Source organism: Oculina patagonica, chromosome 5, assembly GCF_052425735.1.
Source record: "Oculina patagonica isolate OP01 chromosome 5, crgOcupat, whole genome shotgun sequence".
In the NCBI taxonomy this organism is placed as follows: domain Eukaryota; kingdom Metazoa; phylum Cnidaria; class Anthozoa; order Scleractinia; family Oculinidae; genus Oculina; species Oculina patagonica.
In genome coordinates this window covers 21,734,584-21,753,365 of record NC_135762.1, presented here as the reverse complement: position 1 = coordinate 21,753,365, position 18,782 = coordinate 21,734,584, and the positions used below count along the sequence as shown (strand labels likewise).

The window sequence follows — 18,782 nt, the reverse complement described above, 5'->3', positions numbered from 1 at the left end:
CACCACTTTCTCGATGGTGTGCGGACAATCGAGCTATTCAAATGCCCCGGCCCCAGGAGCCCATCACTGCCCGACCCTAAAGTACCTACAGACAGTGAAAAACGAAGGCAAATTCTTAATCCCGATGACTCCTGTCTAGAACTGATCTTTCTGTTTCCTTATAGTCAATAATTTATGTAATCTAGTCATCTCCTTAAAGCTAGTTGGCCACGAATTTCATGATCATATCTGTGAAGCAGTGCCATGCAAACAAACATTAAGTTTTTTTATCCCCCCCCAAAAAAAAAAAACGGCGCAGGCTAGATTTTTAAGTTATGCTTATGATATACCGTAAAATTCCGGTTATAAGCCCCCCGCTTATAAGCCCCCCCCCGGTTATAGGCCCATCAACCTGGAAACAAAAAAATACATCCGGTTATAAGCCCCCCCCCCCCCGGATATAAGCCCCCCTCTACCGGATGACAGTACTGAACAGGGCTAAATGTTGCTTTTTTGTGCGTTTTTAACTTAAAAACGTATTTCGATCAACACTCCCGAGGCTCGTTTCGAAACGTTTTTTTCCGTCCGCTTATAAGCCCTCCCGAATATAAGCCCCTCCGCTTATAAGCCCACCCAAAAACCCTTAAGAAGTTGTATAAGCCCAGGGCTTATAACCGGAATTCTACGGTATTTGTCTGCTTATAGTGACGTAATTTATTACATGATGTCCCGATGGTGGGAACCCAGTCAGTGTTATGAGTATGAGTGCCCTGTAGTTTTGTCTAAATCTATTTGTCAGAATCCCATTGACGATCATTGACATAACCAAGAAAAAAAAAATATAACGGACAGCGAAATTGAAAACAAGCGAACTCCGCCGCGCTCGACAACTTCGTCCCCAGTATCTTCTCGGGGGTGCTCAGCCATTTTAAAAAACTCCAAAAGAGGTTGATCGGGGTTGTTCGCTTTTACCCTTGTCGTCTGAGAGTCTGAAGTAAATGATATTTTAATCGATAATAGATCAATGGGTTATGTCCTTAAAGGGTCTGAGTGCTTCTAAATGGCATTTTTAGGGCTCTGTCAATCAAAGCTGGCCATGATGCGCGCGAAAGTAAAACGGAAGCTCCACTAAAACACGTGGTACCACGTGCATTTTAATGAGTGATCTCAACATTCTTAATTCTGCAAATTAATAGATTTTAGACGAAATAAAAAGGAGCTAAATTTTAGTCTTTAAATGGCAGGATTCTTTCCAAGGGTCCAAAGCTCTGTAATTAAATAACAACGAAGTTTTTGGTTTTAGTTCGAAGTAACAATGTTATTACTAGTATTCAAATTAGAGCTAGTTGACTGATTTGCATTTGAAAAGGTTACGTGGAGGGAATTCACTTGTTTAACTTTCGTGTCTGGCTGCAAAAGTAAGCGCTTGGAAACCGTATGGAGTGGTTTAAAACCTGTTTTCCACAGATACTCCTCGCTAAACAAAAGAGGGCAAGGTTATTGTAAGTTGAGCAAAAACCAGCTGAACCGACAAAAGAGCAGAAGAAGTGGTCGGAGAACCCATTGAAACGCGAGGGCACCGTTGTGTTTCTGCGCTGGTCGAGTGCTTCGAGTATTATTTACAACGCAGTAACATTTTGACTAAAGTCCTTGTCGACGTCCGAACTTTTACCGCCGCACAAAGGCCACAAAATATCCAAGTCGCTCAGACGAAGCCTCATCATGCACACAGCCAAGAAATACGTGTTCAAAACAATGACCTTTTACATACAGTTGTTTTTCTTCGTCCTTTCTGTTTACGCTTCGCATGAAAGCACCGCTAAAAAGCCCGACGTCTTCGCCAACAAAGTCAACTTGAGCGACAATTACATCGTCGAATGGACGGTTAATGAAACGGCAAAGAGCATTGAATTCAGGGTGAACGTTACAGTCGATGAAAAAGGCTGGATTTTGCTGGGATTTATGCCTTTACCAAGGAATAAATCCGAGACCAAGAATCTCCCGCCGAAATTGAGCGAATCTCGCGGGGACTTTGTGGTCACTTGGCCGTCTTCTGCAAAAGAGAGAACGACTTTGGTAAGGATTTTTTTTCGTCTCATTTGAAGCACTTGTTTAATATAAGCCCTGATCACCATATTTGTATTTATCTATTTACAGTGATCGTAATATAAGGGTGGGTTTCGGCATCATATTTGTTTCTACTTCGCTTTCAAGCAAGCAAAAGCACAATGGCTAATACCATGTTGATTTTTTTAGCCCTCTAAAATCCGGCTCTTTTCATGCACGTGCGAAGATGATTGTAAAACAACCAATTTAGACAAATAATATTTTAATACTGCGTATTTCATTAAATTAATGAAATACGTTTCTATTGTTTCGAATTATCGTTTTGTATAGCACAAACCGACGCGTTATTTACCTCGCTTAGCATTTCTCATGACTCAGCAAGAACTGAGCTAAAAAAAAACAGTTTTAAATAAAAACTAATATTATAAGAAATATTTCTTAGTTTATAAGAGAATAAAAGGTTATTGACATTTTGAAGTTGGGCTGAAAGGGTCGAATACTATACCCAGGAGACAGGAATGCTCTTCGGAAAATTTTTATTTGACTCCAAAGGAGATCTGGGCATGATTCAAGCTTTTGTTGACCCCTCAAAGATACCATTTTAATGCTTGATCATTCTTGACCACCAATACAAGGTAAAAACGTATTTTTTATTTCTTCATATGCAGCCCTCAAACCTGGATATGATAATTTTTATAAAGCTTATCATGATATACTAAATGTTTGCAGGACTTGAATACAATAAATAAGTCAGGAGTTCTACAGAAAGATAATAAAACTCATATGGACTACCATGTGAGTGTACAAATCCCGTCAAAGAACACTTCAAGGCGATCAGTCCTGTTGATCAGTAGAAAGCTTGACACAGGCGACCCACAAGACGTACCCATCACGGTAAGTCACTGATCTAATATAGTTAAAGGACATATATAGGATATATAATCTCTTACAAGCTGGAGAAGGGGTGTACTACCCGTTATTATAAATATATTTTTTGAAAACCTTTGCAACAGACATACACAAATGCATACCCCAAATTAGCTTTATGGGTATATGCTGCCCCAGATGTTTTACAGCCTTTTAGTTTTAAGGTTGTAGATTTAGAATTATTCTACAACTGCAAGAATGATATATTATAGGATATGATTAACATCTTCAAATATATATATGAGAGAAAAAAAAGAAAAAGAAAACAAAATTGTGATCAACATGTCTATTCAGATATTTAATGTAGCCAGTGGCAGATGCATAGGTGCTCAAAATTGAGCAATTGAGCATGGGGGAAAGTTATCAGGGGCGGATCTAGGGGAAGGGTGAAGGGGGGGGGGTGCATGGCCCCTCCCTGAGATGACCTGCGGCTTAGTATTTGCTTTTACAATTTGTCTATGTCAACAGTCAGTTCCTCCATTCCTTAGCGGTGCACCCCCTCGTAAAAAAAATTCCTGGATCCACCCTTGGGTATGCCCAATTTAAAGATAGTTCTATTCTTGCTCCAAAAAAAGGGGGGGGTCACAGAGTGAAGAAGGGGCTTTCTCTTCTTTTTTCCAATAAGGGGAGTATAGAAAAAATTTCAGCCCTTTGGCCCATCTACTTTTTTAGCAAAAAGCGGGCAGCGTGTACTAGGCCTCTTTCCAGATACAACAAATCCGGGGCCTGTGTCCCAAAAGGCCGGGTAACTTTTCAGGCCTGCAAAGCCATTTCTAGTTATTTGTAACTAAAAAACAGAGAAGTGTATAGTTCTGAAACTTTGTACATGAAGGAAACCTGAATATGTGAATAAAAGTCAGCTCTGTAATCATAAGGTTTTTAAGATTTTCCTATGGCTTTCCAGGTGGAAAAATGTTTAGGGACCTTTGAAGGGAAATAAGTCCCAGGTCTGTAATAGGGTAAAAATTATAAAGCTCGCGCTAAAATAAAAGAAGGAAACGTCTTGGCCTGAAATTGGGTAACAGATTTGAGAACTGGGGGCACATCTTCAAGGAGTACCCCCTTAACAAGTATTTTGTCACCTTTCAGGATGAACCTATGTGGATCTTTGGTGCATATGGCAATTCTAATGTCTACTTAAAAGACCTATCAGCCATCACGGGTAACATTATGGACACTCTGGCCGTAAAAGAAGTAATCATCGTGAAAAAAGGGAACAAGAAAGAAGAGAATCAAACACCTTGGCATAAACGTCTTCAAGGTATTAACCACTTCTGTATGTTAAATGCAAAGATATTAATTTTTAATGATGCAAATAACATTAGTATTTAATGTAATGCCACAAAACCAGTGAAACAGTCAAAAAAAGATTAAGTTGCCAGAAGCTATAATTATAAAGTAAGGTTTTATTGATGGTTTTGCTCGGTCGTGGTGTTTCTGCCCTGGGTCTCCCGGGCTCTCTTCCCCTCCCTCTCTCTTTCGGCTCCTCTTTTTTTTCTCGTTTCTTGTCCTCGTTCGCCGTGTCATTTCCCTGTCCCTCCCTCTCTTGCTCGTGTGGCGCCCACCGGTTCTGGGGGCCAGGTTCGCCGGACTCTTTTTCTTTGTCCCTCCGTGTCATGTTGCATCTCATCTTTATTTTTTAAAGTAAGGTATGTTTCAATCCAATGAATCAGAGCAACATGCAGCATTGCTACTCTCCCCTGGCATGTAGGTCATCACAGGTAGTAAAGGTAAAGTCTGTGTCCAAGCCTAGTGGCCCATCAGGCCTGAGCTTATCCTGGTTTCCGTAGCATGAGAGTGACTAGAAGTGTTTCTACTCCCCCCTGGATGGGATGCTAGTCCATTGCAGGGTTACCCACCAGCAGTAAATTCACCGGTACCCATTTATACACCTGGGTGAAGAGAGGCACCATGAGAGTAAAGTGTCTTACCAAAGAACAAAACACAATGACCCCAGCCAGGGCTCGAACCCGGACCCCTTGATCCGGTGTCCAGCATGCTAATCATTAGTCCAGCACGCCTCCCAATCACAGGTAGTAACCCTCAATTTTTAAAACACAGAAACACTCTTTTCAGGTGTTGATTTCTTTTGTTTTAAAACCCCCCCCCCCCCGGTTTTTTAACATGAGGAATTGTTAATGAGTTTGAGAAAGTTTTTGCTACTGTTTTTTTTTTTGCTTTCAGATCAAGTGAAAAAACACTGGATTACTGTTGTGCTTGCTGTGTCTGGGGTCCTGACAGTGGTGATTATAGGGACAGTGTACTGCTGCTTCAGAAAAAGAGGCGAGCTCAAGGGCAAGAAAGTCAAAATGACATTCTACAAAGAGTAAGTTTGGAGGTTTAGGGAAGTGTTGTGAATAAAAAAGTTCCAATCTTTTCCATCCCAAAAAGGGGACCCTACATAATCTACACAGCCTTACACTTTCCTAATAAAGTAATCCTAGTTTTGCTTTGTTGTATACCGAAGCAAAGATTTTTTTAAACCTGGAAATTGAGGGCCCAATTCAAAAGGCAGGAGCATCTTAAACTTGTGGGGGGAGGGGGGCAAGGAAATTTAAACCTCCTGCTTCCCTTCCCTTTTACTCCCAGCTCCTACTTCTTGCCCCTACCTTAATAGTTCTCAATTTCTCCTAGTTCCCACCTCCCACCATCTCTATGTGATATATGCCTACCCTCACGTTTCTGTCATCCCATGGAGTCCTACCCACCCTTAACTCCCGGGGGGACTCCCATACAAAAAGGGTGGGAATGCTCGTCAAAAATTTTGAAAAGAACCCCTAAAAGAGACCAATTTGGGCATGGTTCAAGCTTGTTTGACCACTAAAAGATACTAAAATACTTAAAATATAATTTATATTTGTATATTCAGTCTTCATGTGCAACCCTCAACAAGACATTGACGGCTAAAAATATTAGGATTTTGCCAGGAACACCCTAAGTAAGACCAAAAATTCGAAATTTATACCCCTAAGCAAGACGACTAGAATCCCCACCCCCTTGGAATGAGAGTCACACCCACCCCTGCCTTAACTGCCTGGTTCCCACCCTCAATTATATTTTATCAATAATCAGTGAGGTAAATTCAATGCATTATCAAACAACATGTGATAACAGCACAAAAATGTATTTTAAAAATGCATGTTTATTAGAAATGGAAAGCCTTTCCCGATATTAGCATCATGCTTTTTGGGAGTTATTGGGTTGTTTATCTCACACTTATAATAACCTTCCTATAATTGTACTTTAGGGATGAAGATGACGAGGCTCGGGTTGCTTTCCTTCACTCACGCACCTAGTGATGTGATCACAGAGGTTCTTGAGGATTGCTCATGCTCAGCTCTTGTAGCCATCCTAAAGACTAACATGTTGTCTTAACATAGTACATTGTAGAACAGTGATAAAAAAACCTGTCACCTAATTTTCTGGTCAGGAAACTTCAAAGTAGCATTATGAAGAAAGAGAAAGTGTTTTCTCTTTCTTGTCCTGCTGCTGAGATCCAGAATTCAAGGCTAAGCAAAATGAATCCAGTGAGAAGTAAAAACAGTATTACACTCTTTCATAAATTTCCCATTTGTAAATTCAGCAGTTTAAATTTGAAGTAGTAATAGTTTTGATAACTACAACACAGCAATAGTTTTTGGCAATGAAAATGAACTGTTGCAATAAGGTTGTATTTTTTTACTAGTGGGAATCAAAAATTTTGTCAATATTAAATACAAGTTTGCAGAAGTCACTAAAGAGAAGATTTCAAAGATTTATAGTCTGTATATCTTGCCAGGCTTTTAGCCAGGATTCAAGAAGTGGGAGTCCAAAATTTTTATAAGGCCTGACTTTGTCCCCATAGGAGGGCCTGAGGAGCATGCAAGGTGTTTTTCTGCAGTTATGAGTGCAAAGGTGTCCAAAGATTTCCAAACTTGCTAAAAATACCTCCGCATACAGTTATTCATATTAATTTTCTCTCAAAAGTGGCCATCCATAGGACTCCTGGACTCCCACCTGGCTAAAAGCCTGTATCTTGCTAAGCGCGCCATTTTTTCTTTTCATTTACTACTTATAAAAAAACATCAGAGTAAAACAGTTTTCAGTGTTAGTTTTAACTTGCTATACATAGTCAAGCAATTTTCATGGGATTTTTCATTTGATGTCACTGTTGAACAGGCATACAGTTAAGGATGCCATTGTTTACATCTTGCATTTTAAGAAATTAAGAAATTTTCCATCATAATGTAAAGTAATACACTTGGTAATTTGGTACTATTTGCATGGTGTTTTATATTATATTGGGAAATATATTCGTACAAGATAGATGGAAAGCTTAAATTTCACTTTTTAAGATCAGGTTAAATATGGCACACAAAATAATAGTATTTGTATTAAATAACGAAATATTGTAAAATAACAAAATCTTACACTTTGTAACTTAAAGATCTAAAGGAGTACAATGCTTTTGTAAGGGGATAAAATAGTGAGAATTACTTATGCCAACAAAAGTAGTTTAATAATTATATTTAACATTAATTTCACATGTAAAAGTTCTTTTTTTTTCAGATGAAAGCAGGCATTTTTGTAACTTTTTTACTCTTTTGTGTTAATTATCCTAATTTGTTGTGTAAGTAATGAGTTTTTTTCAAGAATATTTCATTTTGGTTTCAAAAAACAAACCTAAATATGTACATGTAAATGTAATTTTAAAAAGCAGTTATGATGTTATTACATGCTGTTTTTAATGCATTTTGTGTTTCAAATAAAGTCTTTGCTCACATTACCTGTCTTGTTTCTTTCAAATGAAAAAAAAAATCTGTTGGTTTACTACTGCTATAAAACCAATTAAGTACTTTCCCAACATATCTTTAATCTTTAAAATGATCTACTTCCCTCTTCACTTGAACATTTTTTTCAATCAGTTTCATCAGTACATTCATATAATACCAGGCTTGCTTCTAAATGCAAATCAATACCATCAATACCATTAAAACAAACTTTGTTATATTCGACATTCGATTTGCAGCTGTAAAAGTTTGGAATCATCAATATGAAAATATTAAACACATCCCTTTAAAATGCTACTGTGATGAAATTTTCACCTCTTGATATTTTAGTCGTTTTATGGAGATTTTAACGAAAGATTCAAAATGGCGTTTTCCGTTTTCAAATATCGATTTTAGTTCCGGAGATATTCAAGCTTAAAAAAATTGCAAAATATGCAAATTAGGGGACTGATGACGTCATCTACTCAACCCAATTTTATGTTAAGTACAAAAATTGAATTATCTCAGTCATTTTTTTGCAGAGACCAATGAAACTTGGCAGACTAATAGTTCTACAGAAAACACACTTTCAGTTGGAATAAAATTACGTTACCATGGCAACCCACTCTTTTTCAGTCCCCTGCAATTTATTTTTAATATTTTATTTTTTTTAGTTCGGAAAAATGTAACCCAGCCAAGACGACGGCCAAATTCTTTCATATGCTTGACAAATCACCCATGTAAAGCATCATTGGCAAATATCAAAAAAGAATGCTAGAATCTGCCAGAAAAGCTTTTAGCATCCAGGGGATCTGGAACCTAGTATGTCACCATGGTAACCAAATTGTTAATTTCAAATTGTGAAACACAACTCCCAGAAGGTTACTGCAAAAATCAGAGACTTGTGATAAAAATTGGCTTAGATATCACTTTCTTCATATTTGATGAAAATTTGGTTGAGTCTATGACGTCATCATTTTGCTAATTTGCATATTCTAATATATAGATTTAGGCAAGCCTAAAAGCGGAGCACCCCAGTTAATTATTTTGCACTTTATTGAAACCTGAATTCAAGCCATTGTACAATTTTAAGGCTAAGAATATAATATTCGTTTTATTTTTTTTTTATAAATATTAATATTGTTACTTACTTTTTTTTTACCGTGTCCCGGGGGGGGGGGGGGGGGAAAGAGGTACTCCCTAAAATTTACTAAAGGGGTGTGCCACTGAGTCGCTGAGACTCTGGACCTGTTCCAGAGAAAAACGGCTCAATTTGCGACCCTGTTCCAGACAATATCCACAATGAAAAATATATGAAGATAGATATAAAAACACTAGCATACATCACAAAGCGCTCACTTGACTTTGTCTGTGGCTTGGAGAAAAACCAATGAGAGGAGCGGAGTTTCATAGCTAAACTTGATAGTGTTCCACAGTCAAAAGGGTGATTTGTATACCCTGTTTCAGAGTCAGAGAGGCAAAAGGCACACCCTGTTGAGCAGCACATACCCGTATAGCCCTTATATGGGAGTACCGTATACAGCAACACCAAATAAGCCGAGAACAAACAAAATCAATCAAAACGTTTTAATTCCACCGACAGCATTATGATCCAGAAGTCTGGATGGGAAATTATGCTGCAAAACGGGTAATTATGTAACCTTCGTGTAGATAAGGAGGGGGTAGTAGGGCTGCATGTTGGGGTAGATAGGCATATCACGTGGTAAATTAGCAAATCACTTAACATTTAGAGTATAAAGGAAATAATATACATCTACATTAAGAATATGGTTAATTTTCTTTTTTTCATTCATTCGTTTTTATTTTCACTATTTGCCTATATTTTAATTTTGAATGGAAATGGCAGAGGTCATACATGTAGCAAAGGGTTTACAGCATATTGCCATAAGCTAATGCCAAGCAAACCGGAGTGAAAGCTAACCACAAGCAAACTAGAGTAAAAGCTAATCCCAAGCACACCGGATGAATAAAGCTAACTGCGAGCAAACAGGGGTGAACCTAACTACAAGCAAACCGGAGTGAAACTAACTGGAAGCAAAGAAGGGACATTCTGTAACCCCATCCCACCCCCCCCCCCCCGCCCCAAAAAAAAGGATGATAGCACCTTTTTTACTTTTACATGTCTTTTTGAGTCCCCTTCCTCTTAAGGGGTTTCACTTCACTTACAGAAATAAAAAAACAAAAATTCTGGGAAGATAGAATATTGTTTGTGAGTCTCAAACTCAGTTTTGTTCTTTGATTACGCAGAAAAAATAGAATCATGTTTGCTTGTGTATAAAACTATGCAAGAAAAAAATATAGCATCAATACTTTAACTGCTCTTTTAAAAATTTGTATGCTTTATTGTACACATTTTTGTGGAGTCATGTTACCCATTCGTCATGGAGTTCACAAAGTAAGCAAATGAGTCACAATTTGGTTGCTTCATGGTACCTAATGGATACTGCAAATTTTATCTGGCTTTAGAATATTTCACTAATTTTAACATTATAGCTGTTCTTATAAATTGTACACAGCATACAACACATAAGAATGAAATTGGTATTGCATATTGCTTGCAATCACGATTTTAACGTCTATACTTTAGAATTACAGTACCACCAGTTTCAGCATTACCAATCCAAATTCAAATTATTACATTGCTTTTTAACTCCACTACCTCCCCCAAGGTCAACCAAAGATCTTATGATATACAGTAGTTAGACAACTACATGTAAGTCCTGTGTAGTCGAGGGCTCAAAATATTTGGACACTTACAGGTCATGTTAACCGGCCAAAGAGATTTTAGCTTGGTCACATGTGGTTTCTTACCAGCCAAAACATTGAAAATAGAAATTTTAAACTCCCATTCATTTCTGCTGTTACTGTTTTGGCTGCATATTCTTAAAAAGATCACTTCATAATGCCCTTGTTACATCTAAAAAGATGTGAAAGAGACAGGTCAATCAAGAAGTTGTTTTCTGAAGTACACTGTAAATACGTTAACATTTAAAATATAAACTTTGCTCATTTGCAGCTTTTCTTGATTTCAATTTACATGTAATTTACTAGTCTCTTGAAAATGGCATCATGAAGACACCCAAACATCAAGCTGGATAATCTTAATCCTTCCTGTTTTCTTTTGATGTCCTTGTCCACATTCTGTTTTTGTGTCTCTGAAACTCATGTTAACCCTGAAAAAAGTCAAATGCCACAGATTAAATTAAAATTGATTAATTGGCATGAATATCAATAATTTATAAAACAAAACACTTAACGCAAGCTTGTATAAAGTGAAGCAAAACTACTGGATGCGAAAGGATACCTTATATATTTAACAGAGATGTATCAGCACAGACTATTTTTTTTTACTGATAACTGCGAAGTCAACTACAGAAAAAAACCCTGGTAACTCAAACTCGGATAACTCGAACAACCTTGCTAACTCGAACTCACTTCCATTTCCCTTGGATTTGACCCCACTTTTCAGTCATTTTTACTCGGTTAACTCGAACTCGGATAACTCGAAAACCCCGCTAACTCGAACTAAATTTTGTTTCCCTTTAACAAAATTTGGGTCAAACTTTTTACCCTGATAACTCGAATTCCGGAACTTGCAACTCGCAACGGTTGCCCATTGATTATAGCAATGAACAGATCATGTATTTGACAGTCATTTTCCACTATTAACAAAAGAATGTGTGGTCGCTTTAGAGTTTCTGGCAAGATAAGTTCAATTTGCACAGTACTGTATACTGAAGTGCTTAAAAATCAGTAAACTATCAATTATTAACTTGGCAAATAAAATATTCAATCAACCCCGCTAACTCGAAAAACCCCGCTAACTCGAACTCATTTTCGTTTCCCTTCAGAGTTCGAGTTAGCAGGGTTCTACTGTAAATATTTTAATAAACTCAAAGCATCACTGCAAACCCTTACACCCCCTCTTAATTAAAAGGTTTGGCCTTTAAATACTCCCCCTCCCCTCTACCCCTATATATACATGTACATGCATAGGAAAAACATTGCCACATCTTAATTAAATGTGTATCTTTAAAAATCTTAGTATTACTGTTAAGAGAAAAGCTTTTAATAATAAGTTTGCATGCACAGCTGCATAGAGTGTCTAAAATGGCATGAATTTACTCACAAAGATTCCAGTTTTCCAGTAGTCATTAACCTTTGTTGTGTGCATTTTCCAAATTACACAACAAGATTGTGATTTTTTTATGACAAATATAACATTTACTGTTGACATTCTGAATGAAACCAGCAAAACAGACCTCAAAATCTCAAAATTGTTGACATTGTTATGTAATCCACATGAACGCTCAATAGTGAACAGAACTACATGACAAGTGTAATAAAGCTGAAGTTTATTTACTCTGACTAAATGAACAGTAATTTTACCTCCATCATGAATATCAATAAACTGCATACACTGAATCGATCTATTTCACTCGGAGTTAACGAAATTCCAGGTGCTTCGTGCAAACTGACATCACTTTCATTCTCATCTCAGCTGCTCTTCCAGCACTGTAAAACAAAATAATCATATCACAAGCATTTAAAAATCGTAAGCTTTATTTTCTTCGAGATGTGTTGAAGTAATATTCTTTGTGAATTCGTTACTCGAAGGCCCAACAATTATTTGTTTACATAATCAAATCCTCCTATTTGATCAGTAAAACCTGGTAAAACTGAATTTTAACGAATAGTATTTTTCAACATTGTTCATGTCACAAGCAAATGCTTAGTGGCGAAAGCAAGTAAAATGTGCCGTAAATATAAGCTTACAGCTTTGCGTATAAATGACGGAAACACTGCAGTTTTGTACTCACCTTCACCAGTTGGCCGCAGTAGGTACACTCGTCTGCTCGTTTTATCTCCGTTCCCTTGTTCTCCGCTATTTCTTTGCCTGTTTTCTCGGCACCTCTCTTGCTATTTTAGTCGCTTTTCTTCGCTACTTTGCTACCAGGTTCGACAGGCGCTTTGCTATACTTTTTCGCCTGCTTTCTGTCCGGGTTTTCTGGATCTCTCGCGATCTCTTTCCCGTCGCAAATCGCTTAAACCCTGTTTCCTCGAAGTTAAGTTTACCCTGCTCTCGTTTGTAGTCATCGGCATAACAAGGAGCCAAAATAAATATGTTTGTCTCAAGTTCTAACTTTCAGACTAGCTGAATAGGATTTAAAAATACGTAGTAATTCTGAAAATTTCTTTGCCAATAGACCTCACACTGCAAAATTATTTCGCGCCAGTACTGCGCGAGTTGTCAAGACCTTTCAAGATCCCGGATGTGCGCAACACCGTACGTACGCCGCCGTACGCGCCCGCGAGTCATGCCGCTAGCCATGATGACCATGAAAACTCGGATGCATGGTTTCCTATTTTTTTTCATGTGTTTTTTTTTTTTTTCATGTGTTTTTTTTTATGGGTATGGTGCTCCGCTCTGCGGCCCTTACGGGCCGCAAAGGAGCTCCGCTAAAAACTTGAATATCTCTGGAAAGGAAAGAGATATTTGAAAAAAATAAAAAGCATTTTTCTTCTCATAAAGAGTACTTGTTAATATGTTAAAACGGCCACAAAAGGAAAGATACGAATTTCATCACAGTAGCACTTTAAAACCTTCAAATACCTTCAAATACAAAGTCAAACTCGAAATGTTTTCAACTGGTACATATTGTTTGCTTATTTATTTATTCAATTATTTATTTACCGTATTTATTTTATTATTTTTTATTGCTTTATTTAATTATTACATACTGTTGTTTTCCTTTTTCTTCTTTCTTGCTTTAGTGTCAAACAACCTCCTGTATATGTGAATATTATTTATTTTTACTCAGCTCGATTAGCTTTTTAGTTATTCTGAGTAAATTTACCTATTTTTGTTTTAATAAATGTTTGAATTGTAAATCTTATTAATTTTATTCTTTGGTAATAAAGCGTGTGTTGTTGTTGTTGTTCAACTTTGCAGGACAGGCGCACAAATTTAACTCTTAAGTTCAAAACTTAACCTCAAAGAATAGGCCATTGCACCTTTCATGTGAATTTCCAAACCAACCATCTCAACCTAGTTTGATGCCAGTTGAAAAAGTTGATCAACCAAACCAACCAATCGAAACCAACAACAGGTTCTTTTTTTGCAATAGAACAAAAAAACCTTAAACCAGGCATTCCCAATAGAACATGACCTAAGATTTTCATCAGTAAGCTTTAAACTAGTAACAAACAGCACATCTTTACCCTGGCAAGCTGACATGACAATTCCAAAGAGCATGAATGCAGCATTTCTGATTCTACAGAGTGTTTTCACATCAGCCATATTGGTATTACCAAAAAGTAGTAATTATACTAGTAGTAATCAGCGATTAGGGGAATGCGTTCGAGTAAGGCTTGAAAGGAGGGGTAGTTTATTCGCAATCAATGTTGTTAAATTATTCTTACAAACATTTCACCTTCCTCTTTTGTCCCATCACCAACAAATTGTACAAGAAAAAGGGGAAATCAAAGTTATTAAACTTATTAATGAAAGTCTCTCATTAAGAGATACCCGAGGCAAATTACAACTGTCATTTGCAGGAAGCATACCTCCTTTTAAATTTGAACTTTGGAAAATATGACCAAAGGCACTATTGTGACTGAAGTCAGACTTTGTTTGAAGCATGTCAATTGATAACTCTTTCTGTTTACCAGTGCAATACTTGTATCTTTATTTCTCTTTCTGTTTGTTTATGAAAAAAAAACATATTTACTGTAAAAATGTTCAGAGTTACACAAAATAAACCATTTCTTGTAATTGCTACAAAAATTTCTGATAAGTGAGGAGCTTGGGAAATTATGTTTCAGTAGTTTTTTAAGTCTACTATATTGTATTTCTTTCTTCTAAGCAATTTAGTAACTCTACGAACAGAAATTCGAGATGGTACTCTGTCTCGTTTCCTGTTGCTTTTTGCTTTTTTCACAGCCTGAGATTTTTCAGCATTTGTAGAGATCATAGCAACAGAACAACTCCTATCGCCATTCTTTCCAGCTACAACACGGACATCTCTTTCATATCTCTTTATAAGCTTACTATCATAATTATTGTGGGTATCATTTATCGAAGTCTGGACAGAACTCTGTGCACGACGTGATTTGGTCACGTTATACAAAAGAATGCCTTCCGGTGCCGCATTTACTTGACTGAACAATGGTTCGGTCGTATTCGATCGCTTCATCTGACTGAACAATGGTTCGGTTGTATTCGATTGCTTCATCTGCTCTGATATCGTCTACACCGTGCAAATGTTTAACGAAAATGCGAGCCTCATCACTCGATAACGCCGTGTTCTGATCACAAGTAACGATCAAGTGGCTCAACAGCCGCCGAGCTACATAACTCGGAAAGTTTGTTATTTGATCACAAGCCATGATCAAGTGGCACAATGGCCGCTGAGCTATACAACTCAGAACATTTGCTATTTGACCACAAGCAACGGTCAGTTTTGGTCGCAACACCGCACACCTCGAAGAGTTACAGTTTTTTTTGGCTATACTTTATTGGCTGCACGTGTGCAGAACAGCGACCAAAGACGACAAAAGGGACGATTCAATGCGAAAACGAGACTAAAATATCGTCGCACCAGTTTCCCGGCCGAGACTTGCCCCTGCAAAAATCAATCGGGGCGGCCAATTTGGAGTCCATACACCTGCGCGCGCATTACAGCTCGATTCATTCCGCATAACAGTGCACAGGCCTACCAACTCAAAAGACACAGGACGCAAAACAGAATTAGGCTTGCGCTCTCCTTCGTCGAACGCAAAAAGTTTGGCCATGAGGCTGTGAAATAATCTATAATCAGAGCGCTGAGCATGCTTGGAAACTTCCCAAATGAATGCTCCTTGTCAAGTGGTAATATTTTTGCCACTTTTGGATTTCTGTTAGGGCGACTCCCCTTTTCAAAACACCCACACAAAAATTTCAACTTCAAATTACACAAACACAGTCTTTGTATTAAAATCAAAAGTGGTAATATTTTCAGTGACGTGAAGTAACCAATTTACAATAATTAGGGGGGGTATTTTTTTTTTGTTTCATATCAAGTATTGCACAGAACATTACAGCAAGTAAAACCAAGAGCTCCAATCCATTTGGAATGGATCATATGTTATAATACTGCACCTATCAATAACACATAAATGCTGAAGTTCAAAACCCAACTAACAGTTGCATTTTTCACTGCTGTCTGTCATAACTACAATGTATAGGTCAGCCAATGACCCTCAAAAAAACAGGGACAAACAAAATGTGTGGCTCAAAAAATATCCATGCCCACCCCACAGAAGGTCATTAGAAATTCGGAAGGGTGGAGGGTTCTCAAAAGCCAATATTTTTAAAGGAAAGTATGAATCTAAAATGGAATTTCCAGAGGAGTGGGGGGATTCAAAGTTAAAACCTTCTGTGAGGAATAAACATTTTCTGGAACAACACAATGGATCAAAATTGACCAATTACAACTGACAGACCTGACCTTTTGAACTGGTTGAAGTGAACTTCTGTTTCTTGAAAGGTCCACTTACTAGATGATTAACAGCAGAGAAAAACAGTTGCGTTGCTTAGGCAGTGTTCATTTGTTAATGAAAAGCACAATAAGGATTGCAGAAAACTTCAAGTTCAGATTATGAAAATATACAACAGGGTTGCTGACAAAACATTTCCTGAATAAGACAAACATCATCCTCACCAAATCTTGAAAGAAGATGGTCTCGGCAACTCCTCTGTGTACATTGTATAAGGAAAGTTCATTTTGTTGATCTCTGATCTTCTTGCTAGCTGAAGATTCATTTCATTTAAGTATAATCCAACAAGTAGGTCCCAACTTTAACAGTTTTTTATTGGCAACAGTTCTTGCTCCATCACCAATGCATTAACCAGAGAAACAAAGCAAAGAGTAATAATTTGTTTTGTAAAACACGTTCCAATGAAGAAGTTGATAAATGAAAGAAAAAACATCTGCAGTCTCAGTGTCTTGTAAAAGTTATTCCAGAAGCCACAATACTTCATCCAGTAAGAGTTTTGTAGGCATAAGGAGCTACAACAACAAAACAGAATAACTGGAATGAGTGAAACATTTGCTAAGAGACACATCATTATTCTGTACATGAACTTGGGGGGGGGGGGGTAACTAAAAAAAGTTTCTCTCATACACTTTATCGTTGTCCCTTGTATACAAATGTTCAAACCACAGATTTCCATAGAGCTAGAGCAACAGCACTGTTGCTATCTGCTGACAAGGACTGAAATATGATTACCAAAACAGTTTATTAAACAAAACACAATTTGGACAAGGCTATTCCCCTCCCACCCATTCCCCAGTCCCCACAGGATCTCCAGCTAGAATTTAAAAGAGGCTGATGTATATTAAATACACGCACTACATAAATGGTTGGCGAATGGTAAGTCCAAGACTTTGCGGACTCGTATCTTCTCTGCAAGTCCAAGATATTCTTATCCTTGCAAATGAAATTAAGACTCTGCCATGGCACATTAAATAAACATTAAATAAATATTGATTGATTGATTTTTGATGGTGTTGCAAAAAATTCCTGACAGCAAGACCAATGAAATTTGACTAAAAATTCTGCGACACATCATTTTTGAGGAACCCTTCCCCATCCCTAAACAGGGGCTGCAACAAAAAATACAGTCAACAGAATACACACAAAATGAACCGGTGCAACCATGTGGATTTCATCACAGGCTTCTGAGAACAACTACGTTAAGACACAACACCACCCCTACCCCCTACCCCTTCACCACCACACTACCCTCACACTGCAAAAATGTACCCACCACGAACTTCACGAAGTCCTGCGAGTCATGTACTTGGTCATAAACATGGACAAGCCTTAAATGGTGGTTTCCAAAATATAATCTCACAGTTGCAAGGGAAGACTCTCTAAAATAGCTGGTAATATACCAGGGTGCATTCCGTGTACACGCCACGCCAAAGATAGGCCAAAAATTTTTATAGGTCTATGCCATAACGCCAAGGTATACCTGCCAACTTTTTCTGGGTCAAAGGCGTGAGATTTTTAACCTGAGAGTGCTAGGATTTTCGAAGAGGATACGATAATGTCCGAAGCCTCCCGAAGACGTCTGAGGTATTCTGAAGACGTTCCGAACATATCCCGACCCTAGTGCGTGTTTTGCTAAACACTACCCCGTTCCAAATGCTTTTCTCATCAAAACTCTGAGATTTCGGAGAAAGTATCGTCATTTACTCATTTTACATGGAGTTTTCATTTCTCACATTGGTTTGAGTTTACATTTTTTGGAAAGAGTGTTCGTTTTGGTTGTAAAAACTCACATTTTTTGACCAGGCGTGAGAAATTGGTTCCTAAGCGTGAGTTGGCGTGAAATCGAAGTTTTCAACTCGCAGGCGTGAGACTCACGCCCAAGGCGTGAGAGTTGGCAGGTATACCAAGGTCCTCAATTACTGATACCTAAAATAAGTCATCTGTACACCAGTTCAAAGGTGCCGACTTCAATCGTACGCCAGTACGCCGCGCAATTTTGAAATCCACGCCGAAGATCTTCGGCGTATAAACTGCATAGAATGCAGCGTGGGGAATATAACCTTACCTAATCTTAGTAACGCCACATAAGCTACGAAAACTTTCATTGTAAACCACACATTTTGCTTGGCTTTTCTTCTTTCTTCCTCTACAGCAGCTTTATCGGGTGTTTTATCAGCCCCAGGTAAGCGAAACATGATGTATAATTAAACTTATAAAAGGAACACGAAACGATCGCGACAAACACTCCTTCAACTTTTGCCAGACAGCTTCTCTCCACGCGTTTTTCTCGGGAAGGATGTCACTTACGGCACACGAAAAATCTCCTTCCCCCAGTTCCCCTTCGTTCCTTGACCCCGGGTCCTTGACGGTGGCAGAAAGGGGTATCAGCTTTGAATAAGGTTATTTTACCTTGCTTGCTTTTGCTGGCATTTTCGTCAAACTTTACTCTGTTTGTAGGCACTTTTATTATACGATAACTTCTTAATTCGCGTTTCAAATGGA

General features: G+C 37.9%; 1 protein-coding gene and 2 long non-coding RNA genes across 3 annotated transcripts in view; 1 reads left to right on the top strand and 2 right to left on the bottom strand.

Annotated features, from left to right (window-relative positions):
• Window positions 1-1,203: 1,203 nt before the first annotated feature.
• On the top strand, window positions 1,204-7,736 carry LOC144653254 (uncharacterized). Its single transcript, XM_078513204.1, has 5 exons — window positions 1,204-2,055; window positions 2,776-2,940; window positions 4,063-4,234; window positions 5,158-5,299; window positions 6,221-7,736. Exons 1-5 carry the CDS (start codon window positions 1,702-1,704, stop codon window positions 6,267-6,269), a joined length of 882 nt encoding a protein of 293 aa, XP_078369330.1. The 5' UTR covers window positions 1,204-1,701; the 3' UTR covers window positions 6,270-7,736.
• A 1,558-nt stretch (window positions 7,737-9,294) lies between these two features.
• LOC144653273 (uncharacterized) overlaps window positions 9,295-18,782 on the bottom strand; it is a 93,372-nt gene continuing 83,884 nt past the window's right edge. Inside the window, exons 2-4 of the long non-coding RNA XR_013570716.1 lie at window positions 12,563-13,202; window positions 12,132-12,257; window positions 9,295-10,915 (exon numbers count right to left, since the gene is read on the bottom strand). This is a non-coding gene — a long non-coding RNA (uncharacterized LOC144653273). The remainder of the gene's footprint in view (window positions 10,916-12,131; window positions 12,258-12,562; window positions 13,203-18,782) is intronic.
• LOC144653272 (uncharacterized) lies at window positions 16,231-18,714 on the bottom strand. Its single transcript, XR_013570715.1, has 2 exons — window positions 18,346-18,714; window positions 16,231-16,792 (listed from the first exon to the last, which is right to left on the bottom strand). It is a non-coding gene; the product is annotated as an uncharacterized LOC144653272 (long non-coding RNA).

Bases quoted from the DNA above. Each gene is read 5' to 3' on its own strand.
- LOC144653254 (XM_078513204.1), top strand. From the start codon at position 1,702: ATGCACACAGCCAAGAAATACGTGTTCAAAACAATGACCTTTTACATA. The intron at 2,941-4,062 runs GTAAGTCACTGA...GTCACCTTTCAG, and splicing joins CACAAGACGTACCCATCACG to GATGAACCTATGTGGATCTT. The intron at 4,235-5,157 runs GTATTAACCACT...TTTTGCTTTCAG, and splicing joins TTGGCATAAACGTCTTCAAG to ATCAAGTGAAAAAACACTGG.